Source organism: Pristiophorus japonicus, chromosome 16 (genome assembly GCF_044704955.1).
Source record: "Pristiophorus japonicus isolate sPriJap1 chromosome 16, sPriJap1.hap1, whole genome shotgun sequence".
Lineage (NCBI taxonomy): Eukaryota > Metazoa > Chordata > Chondrichthyes > Pristiophoridae > Pristiophorus > Pristiophorus japonicus.
The window spans coordinates 112,119,912-112,141,741 of NC_091992.1; the positions used below are offsets into that span (position 1 = coordinate 112,119,912).

The 21,830-nt window shown below is 39.5% G+C and overlaps 1 protein-coding gene across 1 annotated transcript in view; it reads right to left on the minus strand.

The window, feature by feature from the left end:
* slc38a10 (solute carrier family 38 member 10) overlaps positions 1-21,830 on the minus strand; it is a 128,903-nt gene that overhangs the window by 89,932 nt on the left and 17,141 nt on the right. The window contains exons 4-9 of the mRNA XM_070857694.1: positions 17,463-17,556; positions 16,388-16,531; positions 10,495-10,619; positions 9,068-9,170; positions 7,604-7,789; positions 6,055-6,166 (exon numbers count right to left, since the gene is read on the minus strand). Of these exons, the coding sequence (XP_070713795.1) occupies positions 6,055-6,166; positions 7,604-7,789; positions 9,068-9,170; positions 10,495-10,619; positions 16,388-16,531; positions 17,463-17,556 (764 nt within the window). The remainder of the gene's footprint in view (positions 1-6,054; positions 6,167-7,603; positions 7,790-9,067; positions 9,171-10,494; positions 10,620-16,387; positions 16,532-17,462; positions 17,557-21,830) is intronic.

Below are 21,830 nucleotides of genomic sequence, written 5' to 3' on the forward strand. Positions count from 1 at the left end.
GAGTAGCTGTGGAAACCAAGACATCAGTATGATGAGAAATTGGTACATTGCAGTGAATTCTGAGAAATAAGAGCATCACGCTGAATCATCTGAGAGTTTTGGGGGCACTTTGCAGTGAGACACTGGACCACAGTGATTCATTGGGAGGAACTAGTGTTATGTGCAATGGAATCCTCCTTTCTCATTGGAAGACATGGCCCACATGATCTCAGGAATGCTTCCGAACCGCCTGCGACCCTGGGATCAGTGGGCCTTTCCGCTGTCGTATGCATGGAGGCCCGAGAAGGGAACGCTCCACAGCTTGAACAATAAGCAGGTAAGTGCAGCAATGTTTTGCAGGTCGGAGGCATACTCCGGAGGTACGCCGCCGACTACAATTTCAGGGTCATTAGTTCAATGAGATAGGTCAGGAAGGACCTGGCTTGTGCACTTAAGTTACATAAAACGAAGGTAAAACTAAGTTAGATGTCAGAAGATCCTTCTTTTCCCAGCGGACAATGGACCTATGGAACAAGCTGCTGGCTCGTGTGGAGAGTGCAGAGTCACTGTATACCTTCAAAATAGAACTGGACCAGTTCCTGGCTGGTGTAAAGATCACGACGTACAACAGCGAGGTAGAACAATAAGCAATATAAATCGAGATCAATGTGCTCTGCTGAACTAATTTTGATCACCTATGGCAGACAGAAAGGAATTTTACAGATTTTTTTTTCTCCCTAAATTTGCCTTGGGTTTTGTACCTGTTTTCTGCCTCTCCCAAGAGATCACAAGACTGACTGCTGGCAGGTGGTGGATGTTGTAAATGATGATGGTTAAGGCATCATGTCTGTATGGGGCAGGCTAGATAGACCAGCTGGTCTGCTCCTGTCCGTCATCTTTCGTCTGTTCACAGATTTCCCAGTAACATACACAGAATAATGAGTACCATGGAATTAATTGCCAGGCAACAATTCAGTAGCTCCTAAATTCCAAGAGCATAGTTGGACAGATGAATGATCAACACAACCTCCAGGCTGTAATAATCAAGAGGATATGATGCATTAAAAAACAAGACTGTTACAAACTGCCGACCTTTTAACATATATTCTCTACTGACTGAGCTTTTCCATTCAATTCCATAATGTTTTGCAGCTACTTTTTGTCTCATTTTAACAAGTTTGTTATGTAACTTTGTGACCAGGAAGCATCTTTCTTGGCTCCATTTCCCCTACACCTCTGTGAAATGCCTTGGGACTTTTTTTTTTTTAAAAACGTTGAAGGCACTATATAAATGCAAGTTGTTGGAGAAGTGTGTAACAAATAGTTCTAACAGCATCATAAACCAAAGAACAATGGCTCAGCAGTTTGTGAATGTCAGTGCCGTGAAGTGACTGAATCACAGTTTTAAACTCGTGGCCAGAAGTTTGCTGTTGTATATTTAGAAGGTATGGGATATACAGACGTTGTCCAATACAATGTTTATTCTACAAGTGAAGAAGACTGTATAACTCACAAGCAACAATCACGAGCGAGTTATGAAGTCTCTTCCATAAGTGAGCCTGGAATGCGGTTTCTAATGTTTAATGCAGCCTGAACATGGCAGCCATTGCTTTAATACAACAATGCATGACATGACAGACAAAGTAAAAATATTACATCTCAGATACAAAGAGAAATATTTTTGCAATATAATTTTCCTACTACTTTATGAAAATTGTTAAATGTGTAAGTAACTTTGTTATCATCAGTCTTGGCTCAGTGGTAGCACTCATGTCTTAATTGGAAATTTGTGGGTTCAAGACCCTTTCCAGAGACGAGCATATAATCTAGGCTGACACTTCAGTGCAGTATTGAAGCAGTGCTGCACTGTCGGAGGTGCCATCTATCAAATGAGACATTAAAATGAGGCTCTGCCTGCTTGGCCAGGTGGACATAAAAGGCCCCATCAGACTATTCAAGAAGAGTTCCCCCAGGGTCCTGGCCAACATTCACCCCCAACCAACATCACAGATTATCTGCTCATATCATATTGCTGTTTGTCAGAGCTTGCTGTGAGTAAATTGGTTGTTGTGTTTCCTTGCATTACAAAAATGACTACACTTCAAAAATGATTCATTGGCTGTGAAGCACTTTGGAATGTCCTGAGGATATGAAAGGCGCTATATCAATGCAAGTACACACACACACCTCCTCTCAAATCATACCATTAGCTCAGAATTTTTATTTAATGACAGAATTTTTTCTGCTGCACACACTTAAGTTATTTGTAAATCAAACATGAATTGTTGTTGAGATTTATTCGTTCTCAGTTGTTTACATTTTTATATCCCGCAATGGATTTTAGAATCATAGGGCTAGAATTTGCAGCGGCTCACCGTCCGGTTTCTCGGCGCTATTGGCCATTTTGGGCGATAACCAGGTCGGCGGGAAATTGCCCAGCTGAGGTACCCCGGCAGTTTCGAAGTACCGCTGGGGAGCGGACCGCCGGCACGCACCATCCACAGATCACCTTGGCGCAAAATTTGGCTCAGCGGTGACCCGTAGGCAAGTAATTTTAAAAATCCCCACGAGAATCAGCATGAGTAGCTCTGTAAGAAAAAAAAGTTAAGTAATTGTTTTTTTTACTAATTATTTTAAAATTCTGTTGTGGTGATTTAAGTTAAAAGGATCCTGAGAATGTTTATGATTTTTCAATGTTACGTTTTTTGAAAAAATATTTTGAGTGTTTTTCTCCTCCTAGGCCCAACCCGCAGCCTCGGGGTAAATTTTTAGTAAATTTATTAATGAATCGCCCATTTTCTTTAACAATTGCCCAATCGACCCAAAATTCAACTTTTTCGCTGAGAATCGGGGTGCAACATCCATTCTTTTCGCTGGGGGGGGGGGGGGGGGGGAGGGGTTGCCGGCGATAATCTTGGGAATCTTAGCGGTCTTTTTGGGCAGCAATCGGGCGCTGGCGGGTTGTTAGGAAATTCTCGCCCATTGAATCTTACAGCACAGAAGGCAGCAATCTGGCCCATCATGCCAGTGTCAGCCGGAGAAAAACACACATACACAATTTATCAGTAAGAGCTGGAAATTCTGAATGGCCAAAGCCAAATAAATCCCAGACTCGTGCAAGAAAACTTTTTTTTTAAACTTTTCTAAAAAAATAACACACCATCCACACGAATCTGAGCGAAGAAGGAAAATGGCAACCAAAAACAGTGAGATGAAATTAATTGAACTGGATTGCTTCATTTTGTGTTCATTGTTCAGTGCTGATTGCCTTGTAAACTGAACTTTAAAAAAAAAGTCTTGCATTTAGGCAATGAGACATTTAGGCCAATCACAATTTCTTTACACGATAAAAGCATGACACGTTTGAGGTATGATGCTCCAGACATGTGTTCGATATAAGACTTTTAGGTATATAGATAGTCTATCATTTGAACTTTAGTATGCGATGGTGGGATTTCTTTCAGTGCATGGTGTAGAGAACCCCAGATTGAAGGGTATTCATCATCATGGTACGACTTGCTGCTGGGCTGAAGATGATGCAGAAAGATTGTGCATATATTCATTATAAGCACACCAATCAAGCGGAGAGATTAATTTGATGCTCCTTTATACAAGTTTACTGTGAATGTAAAAGTTAATGTCGAGTACTATAATGTTCCAGAAATCTTTAGGTACAGATATGCCAGGATTACAGCATTCATTGATGCAATGTGGGAGCGTGTACAGCTTTCAGAAAGATAAATTAGATTGGGTCAGTATGTCATAACTGAAAAATAGTCACCAAGTTACATCTGAAGCAGAATTCATTTAATAGAAACTGACTGTAAAGTTTTTTTTCATAAATTATACACAGATTGACCGATTTTCAAACAAGGAGATAAATGGCATGGAGGGAAGAAAGGGTAATTTTGGTATAAAATGCAATCCTCCAATTATTTCCACCATCCATTTGGATCTCCTCTTCTCTCAGACATGTCAGTTTATAGAGGAATCAGGAAGCAGCTGCATCAACAAACCTAGGAATCACCTTTTGGAAGGGGCTGTGTATTAAAACCCGTAGTACTGATGTTTGCCAATATAGCAACTATGGCCCATGTGTCCTTAACTTATGTTATTGGAGCAGCTTTGTGGTGGGAGTGAAATATATCTTCTGCAATACATACTATATATTTTTAAGATTTATCATATTTTATAAATTGGTCAGAAGAAAGGGGGTGAAAGTACTTTATACTGAAAGTACTCCCAAAGCTATCCTTCTCTTAACTTTTTATTAAAGTCTGAGACAACATAATAGCTTTATTCTGTGGGGACATGCCCTCAAGCAGGACTGCTGGATGCGACATGACACAAATCTGTTGCACTGTAATGTGGTCACAAGGCACTTAGTGTATTCAGTGTGGAGGCAGCTGGCTGCACATTGTAAAGCATCGGAAAATTGCATACAGTGTTTATTGCAATGCTAATCTTCAAGAAATTGTTTGTTCAGGTTAAATAACTAACTAATGCAAAAAACTGGAGTAAGAGAAAACTCTTTAAAACAATGCCATTATTGGATATGCAAGTACATGAATCGATTGATGTATCACACTAGCTTGAAAGTCAAATGAGGGACAGATTCAGAAAACTATGCATAAATACTGATATTCAGTCTACAAGCAAGGTATAAATAAAAATACAAAATTAAGAGCCAGCATAAATCTGTCTTTAATTTATAATGCACTCGTCTTTTCAGTAACTAATTGAACATGATGTGATCATAGAAAGACACTGCAGTTTCTCCACTAACTTTATCAAGCCAAATTATCAGTCACAATCAACAATTGGCACCAGAGTTTATGCCATCAGCTTATCCAGCTTTCTCTCGTCAGAGTTGCTTAGAAATCACAGTAAAGTGCATCTTGCTAGGCAGCAAAATTTAGGTCCAGGCCTTGGTAGAAATGTTACTGGCCACACTCAGTAGGATGACCAGCACTTTAAATGTAACTTTTGTCATCGGACCTGTTCATCACAAGTCTGCCCCTAGTCGGCTCAGGGCTGGAGATTTGGGAGATTCTTATATTTACTCACAGTCTTACAAGTTCCTCAGCCATCAGACAGTGATACATAAAGAACACAGGATAACCATGCATCAGTGTCAGTAAGGAAGGAGCTGTGGTAATGTTTTTAATTACAATAGCAATCTTTTAAGAGAAAAATGTTACCAATTCATAAGAACAGGTCGTTAACAAACCATGTCAAGGAATTTAAACCAATTGCAACAGTATTATTTCACACTCACTTTACTGAAGACAACCTGGCTATAGGACATCATTGCACTTATTTTGAAATTTGTGCTTAAATGGAAAAAAAAGGTTTTAATTGTTATTAACAGGGTACGATATATACTGTAAATCAGGTATCAATACTGACCATGTATCACCATGCATAATGTAATGAGTTTGTCACCGAGTAGCCATCTATATTAAAATGCAATCAAAATAAATAATTTTGCCCGAGGGCACACTTCAACTATTGGAAAGTTTAAAAAAAGTTAAAAGAATAAGAATTTTAGGCACTAGCTCGTAATTTAAGGCTTATTAGCAACCAAAATCAAAGCACCTTAAAAATGAAAGCTTAAAATGAGGAAACTTTACCCACAACATCTAAAAAAGGCCCCCCAAGTCCTGGTGCTAAGCACTGTATTTGCATTCTTTTGGATTGCATCATACTCAACTGAAGATATTGATTTAGGATTCATATGCTTTCCAGAAACCATACAGCAACATTCAGCCCTCACAAACTGTGTAATTATGGAACCAAACAATGTAAAAGACAACATTGCATATTACTGCAACCTGGCAGCAATACTCGAATTAAGTCATTGCTAAAAGAACTAATGAAACCACTTTTGCCAGCTATTTTAAATATTTTGCTTCATTATCAAGCTGTCAGGAAAAGCGGGGTGCTAGGAAAGTGCGTTGTGCCACAGCCAGCACTGATCAGAGCTTGGGTTTTTCTTCTTCAAAACACACTATTTTTGAACACGCAAATAAAGTAAAACTCAATAAACGTAGAGCTTTAGTGAAGCCATCTTACCATTCGGAATCAGAATTCCACCCAACATGGTGCCAAACACTATGCCAGCTGTAATGAGCTTAAACCGCAAAGGTGGCATGTACCCTCCTGCAGCAAAAGTACCATCTTTCTGCTGAAATCAAATGGGGAAAAAAAAGGCTGGGGAATTAGTCTATACGCTTCAAAACAAAAAAATCGGCAGTTAGGGAATCATGGAAATATAACTACCAAGTGGATATACAATTATGAGAATTGCACTTTGCAGTCAAAACTCATAATTGTATTTAGATTGCAAATTATCTCCATTTTCCACACTTAATAAAATACTTCTGATTGACAAGAAATTTATGTTCTACCATTATCCTACACCAACTACTGAACACTCAAGTACTTTTTTCAGTCGCCCTATTAGATTGACATCTAGAATCAAGAATGTTGATTCTATTGAATTATACATGCTGACTGAGTCAACGGGTCTCATCTGTGACAAGACTGAGTCCATAGGATGGTACGCGTACTGTTGGTAAATTTTTCTCAACATCTTGGCATTGTTTAAAAACAAATACAGAAATATTAATATACATGCAGAAAACATTGGGCTGGAATTTAATCAAAAACCGCCATCACCGGTTTACCGCCCAAAAAACCGCTATGATTCTGGTATTAAAAACGGCGGAAAATTAATGAAAAAATGGAAAAGAATCCACCGGGCAGGAAAAAAAAAAATCGACGTTGTACGTGGATTCTCGGTGGAAAACGCGATCCTTGGCAAATTTAGTCCAAGGTTACGAGTTGGGCCTCGGGAGGGGGGAAAACCACAAAATATGAATCGCTGCAAAATAATTTTTTTTTTTTAAACTTTAACTTACCTTTATTTGCAGGGTTTCATACCTACCGCTGATCGAAGGGCTGCTCCGACTGTTTTCTCCTTGGTGTTTTTTTCTCCCCCAACTACGGATCGGCAAACTCAGGTGGGAGCGGTTTTTCCAGTGTTGCACACCTGCGGTCCACAACGGTATTTCAAAACCGCCGGCAGAACACTTCGATGAAATTCCCACCGGGAGGTTTTCCACCCAAAACAAGGAAATACCTCCGAAAAACGCGGCGGAAGGCTAATGAAATTCCAGCCCAATGTGTCTTAAATATTTCCCATAGGAGTATACTTCTGCTTTAATAATGTAGGTTCAATTTTTAGGACAAATTCTGCCTTCATACCAATTAGTGGAATAATGTAACAATTGACTTGACACACCAGGGATCATTAATTGCGGTTGGAGGCTAACGGCTTATGAACATACCGATAAATGGTGTAGCCCCAAACCATCAATGCTATGGAGTAAACTTGAGCAGACTGCAATGGGAAACAGTTTAAAGTAGCTTAAAAACATACATACTTAGCTTTATTTAAATCAACCTATTCCATTCCACCCCATATTTTTATTAAGAACATAAGAATTAGGAGTAGGAGTAGGCCATTTGGCTCCTCGAACCTGCTCCATCATTCAATAAGATCACGTTGTGTATAGATAAGTCATTTTCCAAATGTGCTGCATTTATACTGTGTAGTTACCTGCAATTGCTCAAAGAGAAAGGTGTTCAGAGCTTGTCTGCAAGGAAGAATCATCATGGGGAACCCCACAGCAACAGACATCATAAATCCTACACGAATCATCTCTGTGACTAAGTTGGAGGGAAAGTTCATCATAACATTCCCAGCAATGTTATCAGTGTAACTGATATAACCAAAAGAACCAACCTGTAGGATAATAATATGATTATAAGCTTTGCCGCTCTGCTATTTTAACCTTAATATTTGGCGCTTCAATTGAATGTCCATCATTATGCACATTTACGAGTTGTAATCTCGAAGGTTGTGAGCAATGCAAAAGTTTGTAGTCTTAGAAATACAAATTCACACTTGCTTTTTAAAAGTGCAAATTTTCTTTTATATAACGTATCAAAAACTGTTTATTTTCAGCACTGAATATTGTAAAGGGCGACTATGAAAGTTCATTTTATAAACTATTACTGAAATTTAAAATATAATTTGTCTTCAAAATTCAGAAGAATGAAAAAAAAACAATGGTGCTCAATACACAGCAGTTACATGAAAATATCACTATCGTCTCAGTCTGTGCAGAATTTCAAAGTTTTTTTGGTTAGGTTTAAATTGTAAATAAATATATTTATATAGTTCATACTATGCACATTTAAATTAATACTCTGTACTTTTGTGATTTTGTCTGGATCGTTCTACATTTACTTTTCTTTATAGATCCCTGCTCACTTAAAAAAAAAACTATTACATACAAATTTTTTTTTTTTTTAATTGTTTTAAAATATTGGTAGGGAACAAATTAGATGCACATGTAGATGTTTGTTGGTTCCAAGATTGTATTTGCATTCCACAAATTGGCCTGACTGTATGTACGTGTAATTTATCTGCTATTCTGTACCAATTTCCAATTTAGCTCATTCCCAAGATGCAATAAAGGATTTTTTTCCCTAGCAAAACTAATTACATAACTATCAGAATTTATTTTCTTCAAAAACAAAAAGTTAATCATCAATAAGACTCATGCATTATGCTGGCCATATCTACAAGAATACGTTTTTTTTTTCAAATTGCCCCTTAATCATTTCACCTATTGAAAGTACAAAGTAGAAAGAACAGTTTACATGATTAGATCTAAAGTGCTAGGATATTAAATAAACCTTAAATAAATTGTTATCTTTGCTCAGTGGTTTGTGATATTTATCAGGAAAATCTATCGAACACATTATTCTAACCATGCCAGTGAAACATTACATTTAGGCACACTTTTGTCTAAGTTTTGAACAACATTCAATCCAACAATTTTTTTCTAATTTTAACAGTCTAGCATTGCCACTGCTCACATCATTTATTAATTTGAAATGTTGCAATACTTAACATGTTCTACAATTCATTCTGAATACAAGTTGTTTTTATTAATTTTCACAAGCTATTGCAAAGTCATCTAGTTACATGCAGTATAAACCACCAGAGACTTACAGTCATGTAAAACATATTAACCACATTCAGGGCCGATGTGAAGATTGTGCTCATCCTTTTAACAGATGGTTCATCCAAACTGTCATATGTGGGCAGCACTTGTCTATGAGGAAATTGTGAAAATAAACCTGTAAATCTGAGCAGCATATTCTTCCCCTCAAAACAATGAAATCTGTAATATCTCCAATGCACAAAACAAGAAACAGCCATAAATAGTACAGTAATACTTCTTGTCTTTATTAAATCTTGGTATATCATAGTAGGTAACATTCTTACAAGCCAAAAACCAAGAAAATCGCTAAATTAAGAATATCACAGGTGGATTTCTATATAGCACAATAAATCATCTGAAAAATAACTCTAAATTAAAAATAACTTAGATGTCTAGACTATTGTAAAACCCACAAATTACATAGGCAGCGAGTCTACACAGGCTATGCTGATGTTTAACAAGACAGTGGTCTGAAGACAGTCGATGTACTATAGTTAATTTCAGTCATTACACCACGAAAAGGGCACGCATGCCTTGATAACAATGTTCCCCAGTCTATAGGGGCTGAGCTATGGGAAAAGATTAGAGAAGCTCAATCTCAACAGTTTTGGAAGGAAATCAATTTATATAAAATGGCATATTATAAATACAGAATATTATTTCATAGTCAGGCAGGTTAGACTAAAAGGCTTAAATTTAAATTAGTGAAATGAAAATTCAAACAAATATTAGGAAGAACGTCTTTACCCGATGGACAATAAATGTTTGGAATAATCTGCTTGGCAATGTAATTGAGACAAAAGCCTTCGGGGAATTCAAAATACAGTTGGGTGCCAAACTGGATGAGGTGAACTTACTGGAGGGATAAGCTTCAATGGCCTGAATAGCCTTCCCAATCTGGATTGTTCTTGATAACAAACTTGAAAATACAGCAAAATCTTCAGGAAATTGAAGCTTATTCCCCAGTAACTGGGTTTTATTCAGAAGTGCAACCAAGTTTGCAACTTTGGATTTAGCTGGTCTAGGCAACAAAAAAAAAACACACATAGCCCCAACCCCTCTCCAAGATATAGAACCAAAAATTGATAGGTAAGTTCTGAAAGAGAAAAACACTTAAAATTCATCTGCAACACGTAATGTTATACAGTTATAATTGAAATCACAAGATAGATAGCACTGGTGTAACAACTAGCAATTGAACAGGTGGTAAAGCTCCGTCACTTTGGGCTAGATTGCCCACCCATTATCGATAGGTGGAAAATCTAGTCTTATTTGATGAAGAGCAGGGAGTTCCCCTGTATCATGGTCAACATTCTTCACTCCACCAACAAAAACACAAAAAATTAACTGGTCAAAGTAAGCTTTAAGGATGAAATGCCCTTACTGCACAAAAAAGCACAAAGCATTTGTTAGAAAGAGAAACCAAAGTACTTACGATTGGCAGGCAAAAGACATGCCATAAATAGGGATACACCGGAAGATGCCATCCCAGCGGACATAACTGACTCGTTTCAGCCACTCACCACTAAAGAGGCCATGTTTGAAGGAAGACAGCACAATCTGTGGTGAGGGAGAACACCAAGATTAACAGTCAATAAACACACCATTCTAAGCAATCGCTTTGAGAATAAAAGGGGATGGAGTATAAAAGCAGGGAAGTCTTGCTACAGTTATACAGGGTATTGGTGAGGCTACACCTGGAATACTGCGTGCAGTTTTGGTTTCCATATTTACGAAAGGATATACTTGCTTTGGAGGCTGTTCAGAGAAGGTTCACTAGTTTGATTCCAGAGATGAGGGGGTTGACTTATGAGGAAAGGTTGAGTAGGTTTGGCCTCTACTCATTGGAATTCAGAAGAATGAGAGGTGATCTTATCAAAACATATAGGATTATGAGGGGGCTTGACAAGGTGGATGCAGAGAGAATGTTTCCACTGAGGGGGGAGACTAGAACTAGAGGGCACAATCTTAGAATAAGGAACCGCCCATTTAAAACTGAGATGAGGAGAAATTTATTTTCTCAGAGGGTTGTAAATCTGTGGAATTCGCTGCCTCAGAGAGCTATGGAAGTTGGGACATTGAATAAATTTAAGACACAGATAGACAGTTTCTTAACCGATAAGGGAATAAGGGGTTATGGGGAGTGGGCAGAGAAATGGACCTGAGTCCATGATCGGATCAGCCAAGATCATATTAAATGGCGGAGCAGGCTCGAGGGGTCGTATGGCCTACTCCTGCTGCTATTTCTTATGCTCTTATGTAAAACCCAATTGTGAGATAAATGCCATGATCACGATTACCAGAAAATTACAAATGAGGAAGGCTTTTGGCCCATCTTAGTTCATCCATCTAAAATGGCCCTGAAGACCACAGCAGCATCTAATGTTCTTGAATAATTCCAGGGTTTTCACCCCCATTAATGTATCTAGGAGCCCATTCCACAGATTGATCTTTCATGAAGACCTTCCCGATATCACTCCTACATTTGTCTTTCAATGGTTTGAACCCAAGGCCCCTTGTTCTATTTGTGAAACGTAACTTAAAATTAATGTAATGGATGTATCTTTTCCATACTGTTGACAATCTTATACACCTCAATAAGATCACCACTCAGATACCTCCTTTTGGAGGCTAAAATCTTCAAGTTTCTAGTACAGGTAAATCCCGAATTCTGAAAACCAGAATTGTCCAAAAACAGGACATTTTTGAGGCGGTCAAGATGGTGACATCAGGCAGCGAGGGACAAAAAAAAAGGTAAAAAACACAGCACCGGGGTGGGGGGGGGTCGTGGGCAGCGGGAATCGGCAGGCGGCGAGGAGCGGAGGGAATCGGTGAGTTGCGAGAAGCGGCAAGCAGCGGAGAATCGGCGCACGGCGAGATCCAAAATCCGGCACGGATTCGGTCACGAGGATTCCGGATTTCAGACTATTGATCTTCTTGTCCAAAATCCAGCAAAATCCAAAATCCAGCAAAACCCAAAAACCGGCACGGACTTAGACCCAAGGATTCTGGATTTCAGACGTTGTACCTGTATTTCCTAACTCAGAACTCTACAATACGAGTCAGCCTTATGGCTCGTTTCTGCATGACCTCCAACTCTTGTATCTTGGTGATCAGAACTGGACAAACTACTGTAGGTATGCTCTGAGCAGAGCACTATAAAGTCTGTGAATGACTTTATTGCAGTCTGCTGTTTTAGTTATGCAGTTCAAAATTCAAAAAAATTCATTGAAGTTGTGAACCAATAAACAGCTATAAAGCATACACAAAACACTGATGACCTTATGTGGTGTTTTCCCAAATAATTATTAGATGGACATGTTTATATCATCGCTGTATTCCATTTCTCATTATGGGTGTCATAATTTGATGCATTATAATGAGACTGGCTCAAAATCCATAAGGAGGTCACTGATCACTGTAAGGCATCAAGTATACTGCAGATCGATATAGCAATTTTATAGGATGAGGCTATATATTATATTTTAACTTCAAAAGCCAACCCTGGCTGGAATTGAGAAGTATCATAGAAAATATAATAGGATTTTATGTGGGAAGATCTAAATGGAACAGTGACAGCGTAGACAACTGTAAGAACTGACAGAACAGAAAACATGATGGAGAGATCTTGTGCTGTTTATACTCAAATTTGCAATGGTGACTGACGGAAAGAAAATATTAAAACATTTTACAGAATTATTTTAGAAACCTTTCTTTCTCTAGTTTCAAATATAAATCCCTAACAGAAATATCTATAGTCATTCAACGATTGTCTCATCATACAAAATTCACATATATGAATATCTTAACCATTTGTGATCAAGAGCAGGTAATATGTAAAGGCAGAATGCTGAAATCTTAACCTGCAGGCAGCACTGAAATCCAGAACTGATTGATATTCTCATGCAAGCTTCCCCTGCAGCAGAGATTCCACATCTTGGCTAACACAGGGTACCACAAGTGAGGAAAAACTAGCCTGAAGAGAATTCCAGCCTACACCACTCGGGGCACTTGCTGGCAGATTCACCAAGAAGCAGCTTTCATAGAGCTCTGGGGATGTCCTCAGGTTAGAAACCCTCACTCTCCCAACAGACGGTGGCATTATAGATTTAAGGGGTTAATTTGAAGAGAAGAAAATGAGAAAATGAGAAGAGGAGGATTTTTTTTTAAATGGGTAATGTATATTGTTATTACCCTTAAGGCACCCTAACGAGTAAATAAAGCATTTTTGGCTTTCCATTCACAATTGAATTCATTGAGCAAAACAGAGAGATTATATTCCTACTGCATCTTGAAAATGAAAGTTTTATGTTCATGCACATTTATATCAAGGCAATTACAGTATTCAGTATACCTCAAAAATGCTTTATGTACTTTCGTCTATGGGTCTGCTTCCACCTTATATTATGTTTTTAAAGAGAACTTTTATTCTTCTTGTTGCAGTTAATGAAGGACAAAGTAGCTTGCTTATTTTTACTTTATGGTTTAGTTGTTTGTAATACACACAACAATTAGCGATTGGGAAACAATGTGCAAATCAGTTTTTAATGTTTTATTAAATGAATCTATACTCTAAATATTAATGTAGCAACCCTCTTATATGGTCAGTTATTTTTCAGGAAATCATTTTATAGTTTGCACCATGCAGATGTTCATAAATTATGATCTTGCAAATCACTGAGGCTAATAATGATCCTTCTTGGTGTATGGTACTAATCTCGATGGATCAGATGGCAAGGACATGGTTTGCTCCACCACAGTTCTGTCATTCCTTTGAAGTGACCTTGTAGATGAAACTCTGTGATCCATGCAAGTCAGCAGCAAAGCAAACCAACATCAGCAACAAATGGCAGTGGATCAGCGATTGGCAATGATGGTCAGAATTGGAGAGTTTACCAATCATTTTGAAAAGTTTACATTAGCATGTAAGTTGTCACCTTCTTCTACAAGATTATGTATTCCTGATCAACCTTGCCCTCTTTTCTATTGTCTCATTCCATGCTACACAAGAATGGTGCAGATTGTATCACACCACCTTATTCAAATAGTACTTCCTTTCAGTATTTTTGAGTGTTGTCTCTTTCCAATGCATCAAAAGGAAAGTTACACAAAATCATATTTTTAATTTACGTCTACTTATTCTTCTTCTTTGGCGGTCCCTCGTATCGAGGATGACTTGCTTCCACACCAAAAAGGGATGAGTTCACAGGTGTTTTGATGAGGACCTGATATTCCAGGTCCCGAACTACATGTTGGCAGGTGGAAGATGCCTGTGCGTGGATTTTTTTTTTAATAAATGCGTGGTGGCCGTTGCACACCAGCCACCACACGGGCTTAACAGAGCTAGGTCTTGATCCAGTGGCAAGGATTAAACCAAGACGACTGGAGACCAGCTCTGCTGCACGAACCTAGAGCACACATATATCTGCCCCAGGGCCCACGCCTCTTCTGGGCCCCGAACTCTCGCCTCTTCTGGGCCCCGATCTCTCTTTGCTCCTCTACCCCGGTCATTCGCCGCACCTCCGCCACAATCTCGCGCCGGACCTGGGCCCCGCCGAAATTCCTGCCCATACTTCAATCAGCGTCCTGGGTTTTGGTGACAGCACCCACTCGCCCTCCTCAAAGCTGTCACCGTTCTGGAACAGCTTGCGCTGTATCTTGAAGTGGCTCCTGCGGCTCGTGCTTCCTCGCCGGTGCCAATGTGATGGCCAGCCATCCTGTCCTCCACTGGAACGCTTGATGCGTTCGGTCACTCCTTTTAGACCTGTCTCCCTAGTGTCCCTTAACTTCCTAAACTCTGCTCTTCAGCTGCATCTGCTTGTATCATATAGCCTGCAGCACTGCCCTGCGCACTGTCAACAGGTACCGGTAAGTGTGACCTCCCGTGGTCAGAAAGTTCTGTTCCGGCACTGGTCAGGTCCTGAGGGTGCCGGACCAGAGGGGTCCAACATGTACATCAGACAAACTTCCAACAAATGACCGGTTCCGGATTGGACAGCTCATGATCTTGTCAGCTAACTAGCATAGAAAATAACCACCCACAGATAGTAACGGCATGAGAGTAGAAAGAATAGGATCATTTTATATTCAAGTTTATTACTCTCAAATGAATGAGTAGTTGATGAATACAACAATGTAACACTATTACTTTGTCTATTGTATAGCATCATAAAGGTACCACAGCGGCAATAGCCATAACACACGTTCCTCAACTCGGTCTCTGTTCGAGACTAAATCTCATTTCAACACTACAGCTGTAAAGGAGATAGCTTCACACACATTCACTTTAAAGCTACATTATCCAACAAATTTTGTGGTTACTGTTGAATATGCTGTTCCAGCACTTTGTTTGAGATATTAAAATTAAATATTTACTGAACGAAATTTAAAGCCACTGTTTTATTTACATGCTTTGTGCATGCCTAACTGGAGTAAAATTAAAGAGAAAACTGCAAATGCTGCAAATCTGAAACAAAGTAGGAAGAATCTCATGCCCAAAATATAAACCTGTCTTTTCTCTTTTATAGATGCTTTGTATTTCCCACATTTTCTACTTTTGGTTTCATTTAAACCTTGCTGCAAATTTCTTCTAACATCTTTTCAGGAGAGATTAAGTGGCTGTAGAGCAACTTTGCATTACATAAATTAAGTGATCTTATAAAAATCAATTTGAGTTACTTACAGAACTATTTAAGTAATCCTTTCCATTGCAAACTGTTTTTCCAAAATTTAAGAGTGATTTTTTTTTTAAAAAAGCATTATAGGGTCGCAAAGCTTTAATTTTACATAACATTAAATTTGTTCTTCCAAATTTTTTTTTGGACTTGTGGTTGTTGATTATTCTGCAAATACAACAGTAATACCATGATCAAGACACATTTATACTTTGCTAATAGGTTCCAACTTGGTTCCAATTTTACTTTCCAATGTGTGTCAAACTTTAACTCTTAATGGGTCTTTAATGAAAAGACAGTGGTATTGAAACAGTATAAATGTACAGTGCACTGTTCTGGGAATAAAATCTTATATGGCACTGGTGTGCAGACATGTGCAATCCATTTTTAAATACTGTACACAAATGCATTTATTAATTTCAAATTCAATCTTATCTCACTTTATACAACATATTTATGGGTTTTATTCGAGGAATCGACTGTACGCAGCATTACCTTTGAAGGTTCGAAGCTCCAATTACTACGAGACTTAATCAGAAGAACTATTTACAGTTACGTTGAAAACCTGCTCAGTGAATTGCTACAACCAGAGATAAGTGAGAAATGAAAAGACTTTGGAGAATTAAACAGCTGAACATAAATTAGGGTACTTACAACAAACATAAAGAGGGTGTAGAATATTAAAGCCATGGCACTGAAGGACTGGATAGAGGCCATCATGTTCCTCTGCAAACTCAGTGGCAGCACTATAAATACAGAGACCGCAAACAGCAAGAACACACGGAATCCCTGTGTTGCCTAAAACACAAAATGGCAGTTTGAAGAGCTAGAACAAAAAGTTAGAATCCCATTATACCAACAGGTTACAGCACAAGTGGATTTCTTACAACGAGGTATAGTCCATTACTAGATAGATCACAAGATCGAAAAACGCAATATACACAAAAGTATAAATCACTGGGAGTAATAATATCGTAATTTAATCAGGGAGCTCAAATAAGGTCAGATCCAAGCAATGGGAATCTTGAATGGTTTATGGTTGTCACTTGAAACCCAAGATTAAATTGCAATTTTTTAATGCTTTCTTCACTGTCTTTTTTTTATATAAAAATAATTCATCAGTTTTGCTAAAGGAAGGACAATAATAATGTCAGTTGCAGGCAACATCAAATGTATAATAACTGAAGACTATGAGAGGCCATTGTAAGGTCATCACTGAAGACTATTACTGTCACAAAATTCAAAGGAAAGTTAATATACAATAGAAATCAAGGAGTGAGCTACAAAGCTGTCACTTCGTTGAGGGGCTCAAATGACTTTACAAGCACTCAGAGCGAAGCTCAACTTTTGATGGACACTTGAACCCCAAAATGCTGCTGCGTAAAGAAATCTGGTGGCTCATTTGCATGCATGAGTTTAGCATCCTTTAATTAGGGTGCAGCAATTCAAGAGTTGATAACAAAATGGCAATAAAATAGAGATGCAGTACAGATCAAATTTTACTGCTTTTAAATTCTGCATAACACAGACTCCATATATTATTTAGCCAACTAGTGCAGCTATTTCTACCGGCAATTGATAATGCTCCTATTGGTCACTGTTTGAGAGTGAAACTAGTAGATCACAAAGTGTTCTGTTTTTAAATCGATACAGTACAATTGCCTCAGTGCATTTGTGTGCTACTCTTGAAACTAAGAGTCAATGTATGCTATATGCAAAGCCCACTTACCTGAAGTCCAAGCAACTGAGCGAAGAAATTAGAACCTAAATCCGCGATAACAACATAAAAAGCAATGCATGTCCCCAACATCAAGCCAATCAAGCTGTAGAAAGTAAAGAGAGCAAACCGTAATTAATAACCAAGCAATAAAAATTCACCCCACCCCACAAACTGCTGTAGCAGCACAGTAGATTGATTCACCATCAAGGGCCAAATTTTCGGCGAAAAGGTTAGTGATTCGTGAAAATTAAAGTTTTCGCTATGCTACCGTTTTTATGCCGAACTTTCGGCCTTTATATATGCACTGGCCCATCGGTAAGGGAGGCGCTGCTAAAGCATTCGCGGCGCAAAACGCGAGTTTTGGCAACTTTAATCCGGGGTCGTTTGCGGTGCGAGAGGCGCCTTGGGAGTGGGGGAAAAAAAACTCCAAAAAACATTCCAAACACATTTACAAAACCCCTAACTAAGTAATCGCTGTGAAAAAATTTTATAAAAACCTTAACTTATCTTTTTTTGCAGATTTTCATACTTGCATACTGCATCGCCGGCGGGCCCCGCCCACGCTCACTGCATCGCCGGCGGGCCCCGCCCTCGCTCACTGCATCGCCGGCGGGCCCTGCCCACGCTCACTGCATCGCCGGCGGGCCCCGCCCTCGCTCACTGCATCGCCGGCGGGCCCCGCCCACGCTCACTGCATCGCCGGCGGGCCCCGCCCACGTTCACTGCATCGCCGGCGGGCCCCGCCCACGCTCACTGCATCGCCGGCGGGCCCCGCCCACGCTCACTGCATCGCCGGCGGGCCCCGCCCTCGCTCACTGCATCGCCGGCGGGCCCCGCCCACGCTCACGCTCACTGCATCACTGACCGAGATCGACAGATTGTTGTTAGGTAAGGGTATCAAGGGATGCAGAATATGGGCAGGTGAATGGATACAGATCAGCCATGATCTAATGGAATAGACTTAAGAGACTATTAGCCTGCTCCTGTTCTGATGTAAAGCTTTCCTTTCATACAGCCTTTCATTGCTAAAGCCTGCTCTCGTGAAATCCAGGTTCTTCATTGTTTTGATTATACAATCGGACCTTATTTCAGTTTTAAGATCAACAACATTATGATCACTGGACCCCAAATATTCCCTTACTTCAACTTGGCTCATAATTAGCAGGGAGAAACATAAGAACATAAGAAATAGCAGTAGTAGGCTATACGGCCCCTCGAGCTTGCTCCGCCATTTTATGCGATTTTGGCTGAACCGATCATGGACTCGGGTTCACTTCCCCGCCCGCTCCCCATAACCCCTTATTTCCTTTTCGGTTAAGAAACTGTCCATCTCTGTCTTAAATGTATTCAATGTCCCAGCTTCCACAGCTCTCTGAGGCAGCGAATTCCACAGATTTACAACCCTCAGAAGAAATTTCTCGTCTCAGTTTTAAATGGACGGCCCCTTATTCTAAGATTATGCCCCCTACTTCTAGTCTCCCCCATCAGTGGAAACATTTTCTCTGCATCCACCTGGTTAAGCCCTCTCATAATCTTATGTGTTTTGATAAGATCACCCCTCAATATTTTGAATTCCAATGAGTAGAGGCCCAACCTACCTTTCCTCATAGGTCAACCTGCTCATCTCTGGAATCAAACTAGTGAACCTTCTCTGAACTGCTTCCAAAGCAAGTATATCCTTTCATAAATATGGAAACCAAAACTGCATGCAGTATTCCAGGTGTGGCCTCACCAATACCCTGTATAACTGTAGCAAGACTTCCCTGCTTTTATACTCCATCCCCTTTGCAATAAAGGTCAATATTCCATTGGTCTTCCTGATCACTTGCTGTACTTGCATACTAATCTTTTGTGTTTCATGCACAAGTACCCCCAGGTCCCGCTGTACTGCAGCACTTTGCAATCTTTCTCCATTTAAAAAATAACTTACTCTTTAATTTTTTTCTGCAAAAGTGCATGACCTCACACTTTCCAACATTATACTCCATCTGCCAAATTTTTGCCCACTCACTTAGCCTGTCAATATCCTTTTGCAGATTTTCTGTGTCCTCTTCACACATTGCTTTTCCTCTCATCTTTGTATTGTCAGGAAACTTGGCTGTGTTACACTTGCTCCCTTCTTCCAAGTCGTTAATATAGATTGTAAATAGTTGGGGTCCCAGCACTCATCCCTGTGGCATCCTACCAGTTACTGATTGCCAACCAGAGAATGAACCATTTATCCTGGCTCTCTCTTTTCTGTTTGTTAGCCAATCCTCTATCCATGCTAATATATTACCCCCAACCCTGTGAACTTGTATCTTGTGCAGTAACCTTTTATGTGGCACCTTGTCAAATGCCTTCTGGAAGTCCAAATACATCACATCCACTGGTTCCCCTTTATCCACCCTGTTCATTACATCCTCAAAGAATTCCAGCAAATTTGTCAAGCATGACTTCCCCTTCATAAATCCATGCTGACTCTGCCTGACCGAATTATGCTTTTCCAAAGCATACTACTTCTTTAATAATGCACTCCAACATTTTCCCAACCACAGATGTTAGGCTAGCTGGTCTATAGTTTCCTGCACATTTAGTTTTGCCTGCTTCCTTGTGGGTTCCTTCACCTGCTATTTACGAAGGTTCTTCAAGTACTTCAATAAACTCCTTCGTGGATACAGATTGTCCCAATGTCATAGTCAGGAAAATTTAAATCTATCATCATTACATCTGAGGTCTTACCACTAACAATTTTATGACCTCCCAGAGGCTATGAGGACATCCACCTCGATATTATTTTGTGGTAGCCTATATAGCATATTCCTACCACTACTTTCTATCTTTCAGATCCACCCAGACACTCCATGTCAATTCCCAGTTCATTCCTTCCTTTCAACAATGTATAAACCGTCCCTGATGAACACTGCCACCTCACCCCCTTTATTTCCTTCTCTATCCTTCCTGAAGCACCTTGAAATTTAGCTCCAAGGAGAGGATGAGAATTTGTTCCCCACACATCCCCTTCCTTTAGTTAAGTTTCAGTAATTCCTACATTATCAATACTTCTTCTCTTAGGCAGTCCCTCAGATGATAAGATCCCCATTTCTCTTTCTCTCTCTCTCTCTCTCTCTCTCTCTCTGGCAGTCCCTCGGAGTGGATTATGACTTGCTTCCACACTAAAAATGAGTTCTCAGGTGACTGAAGTCCAATGCGGGACCTACAGTCTCTGTCACAGGTGAGGCAGAGTGGTTGAAGGAACGGGTGGCTGGATGGGGGGGCCTGGGTTGCCGCGCGCTCCTTCCGCTGTCTACGCGTGGCTTCAGTTTGCTCTCGGCCATTTTATTTCCAGTGGTCCTGACATTCATATAAATATATCTTAGTTAATCTCTTGCCCTCCTTGCTATAATCACAAGAGTCTTTACTAATAATTGATCCACGCGGTTATTCCATCACCCCTGCTTCTCAGTTTAAATCCTCCCCACCTGTTTTATATGCCCCATCAGCCAAGAGCTGTTTTGGTAGCAAAGTACTCTGGTATGGCTGATCCTAAACATGCAAAGAAAAATACACATACATTCATGGAATAAATAAATAAAGTGCTTGACGGGACTCATCATTTTACCATTATGTAAGCCACCAAGTGTTGTAATTTGGTACCCTGTGGCTTGCAAGTAGTTTGCCTATCAGCAAGTTCTATCTTGCATCATGGTAGTGAGGTGAAAATGTAATAAAATATTTCCTTCTTTTGTGATTCTGCTTTCTTGTGCTAAAGAGTACGTTTCACGTGAACAAGATACAGCTGTAGGAAGGTTAATGGGTATCGTGGGTTAAAGATGGCTTTGTAAGAAGCAAGAATGATCAAGAAAAAACAGGATAGGGCTATGAAAAGGATGAAGCCAAGCTAAAAAAAAGACAGAATTGAGAAGAGAAAGAAAGAGAAAAAGTGACAAAGATAAAATGACTAAATAAAAATATTTATACCAGCATTTCGGTAGCTACTTAAATTTCGGTAGCAGCTATAGTTACAACCAGGGAGTTATGATTTTATAATTAATATTTTAATTTGACTTTGTCTGCTGATTAATGTTTAATGATTAATTTGAGATCTGAAATAATTTCTTTACTATACAGGGTCAATCATGTCACCGCTGAGAGCATCAATTTGAATCAAAAGCAGCCTCTTCTCAAATGATACAGCATTTTTTTGTATACCTCTGTTGTACCCTCGCATCATGTGGTTATAATAGTGCATCTGCCAGGGAATTCAAAACCGGCTAGGCAGCATTTTAGTTGCAGATGCTGCAACATAGAAAATTCATACAGCAGACCTTATAATAGCCTTAAGAACATCCACATGAACACTGAATGGTCTGGAGTCTTCAGCAGTCATAAATTGAG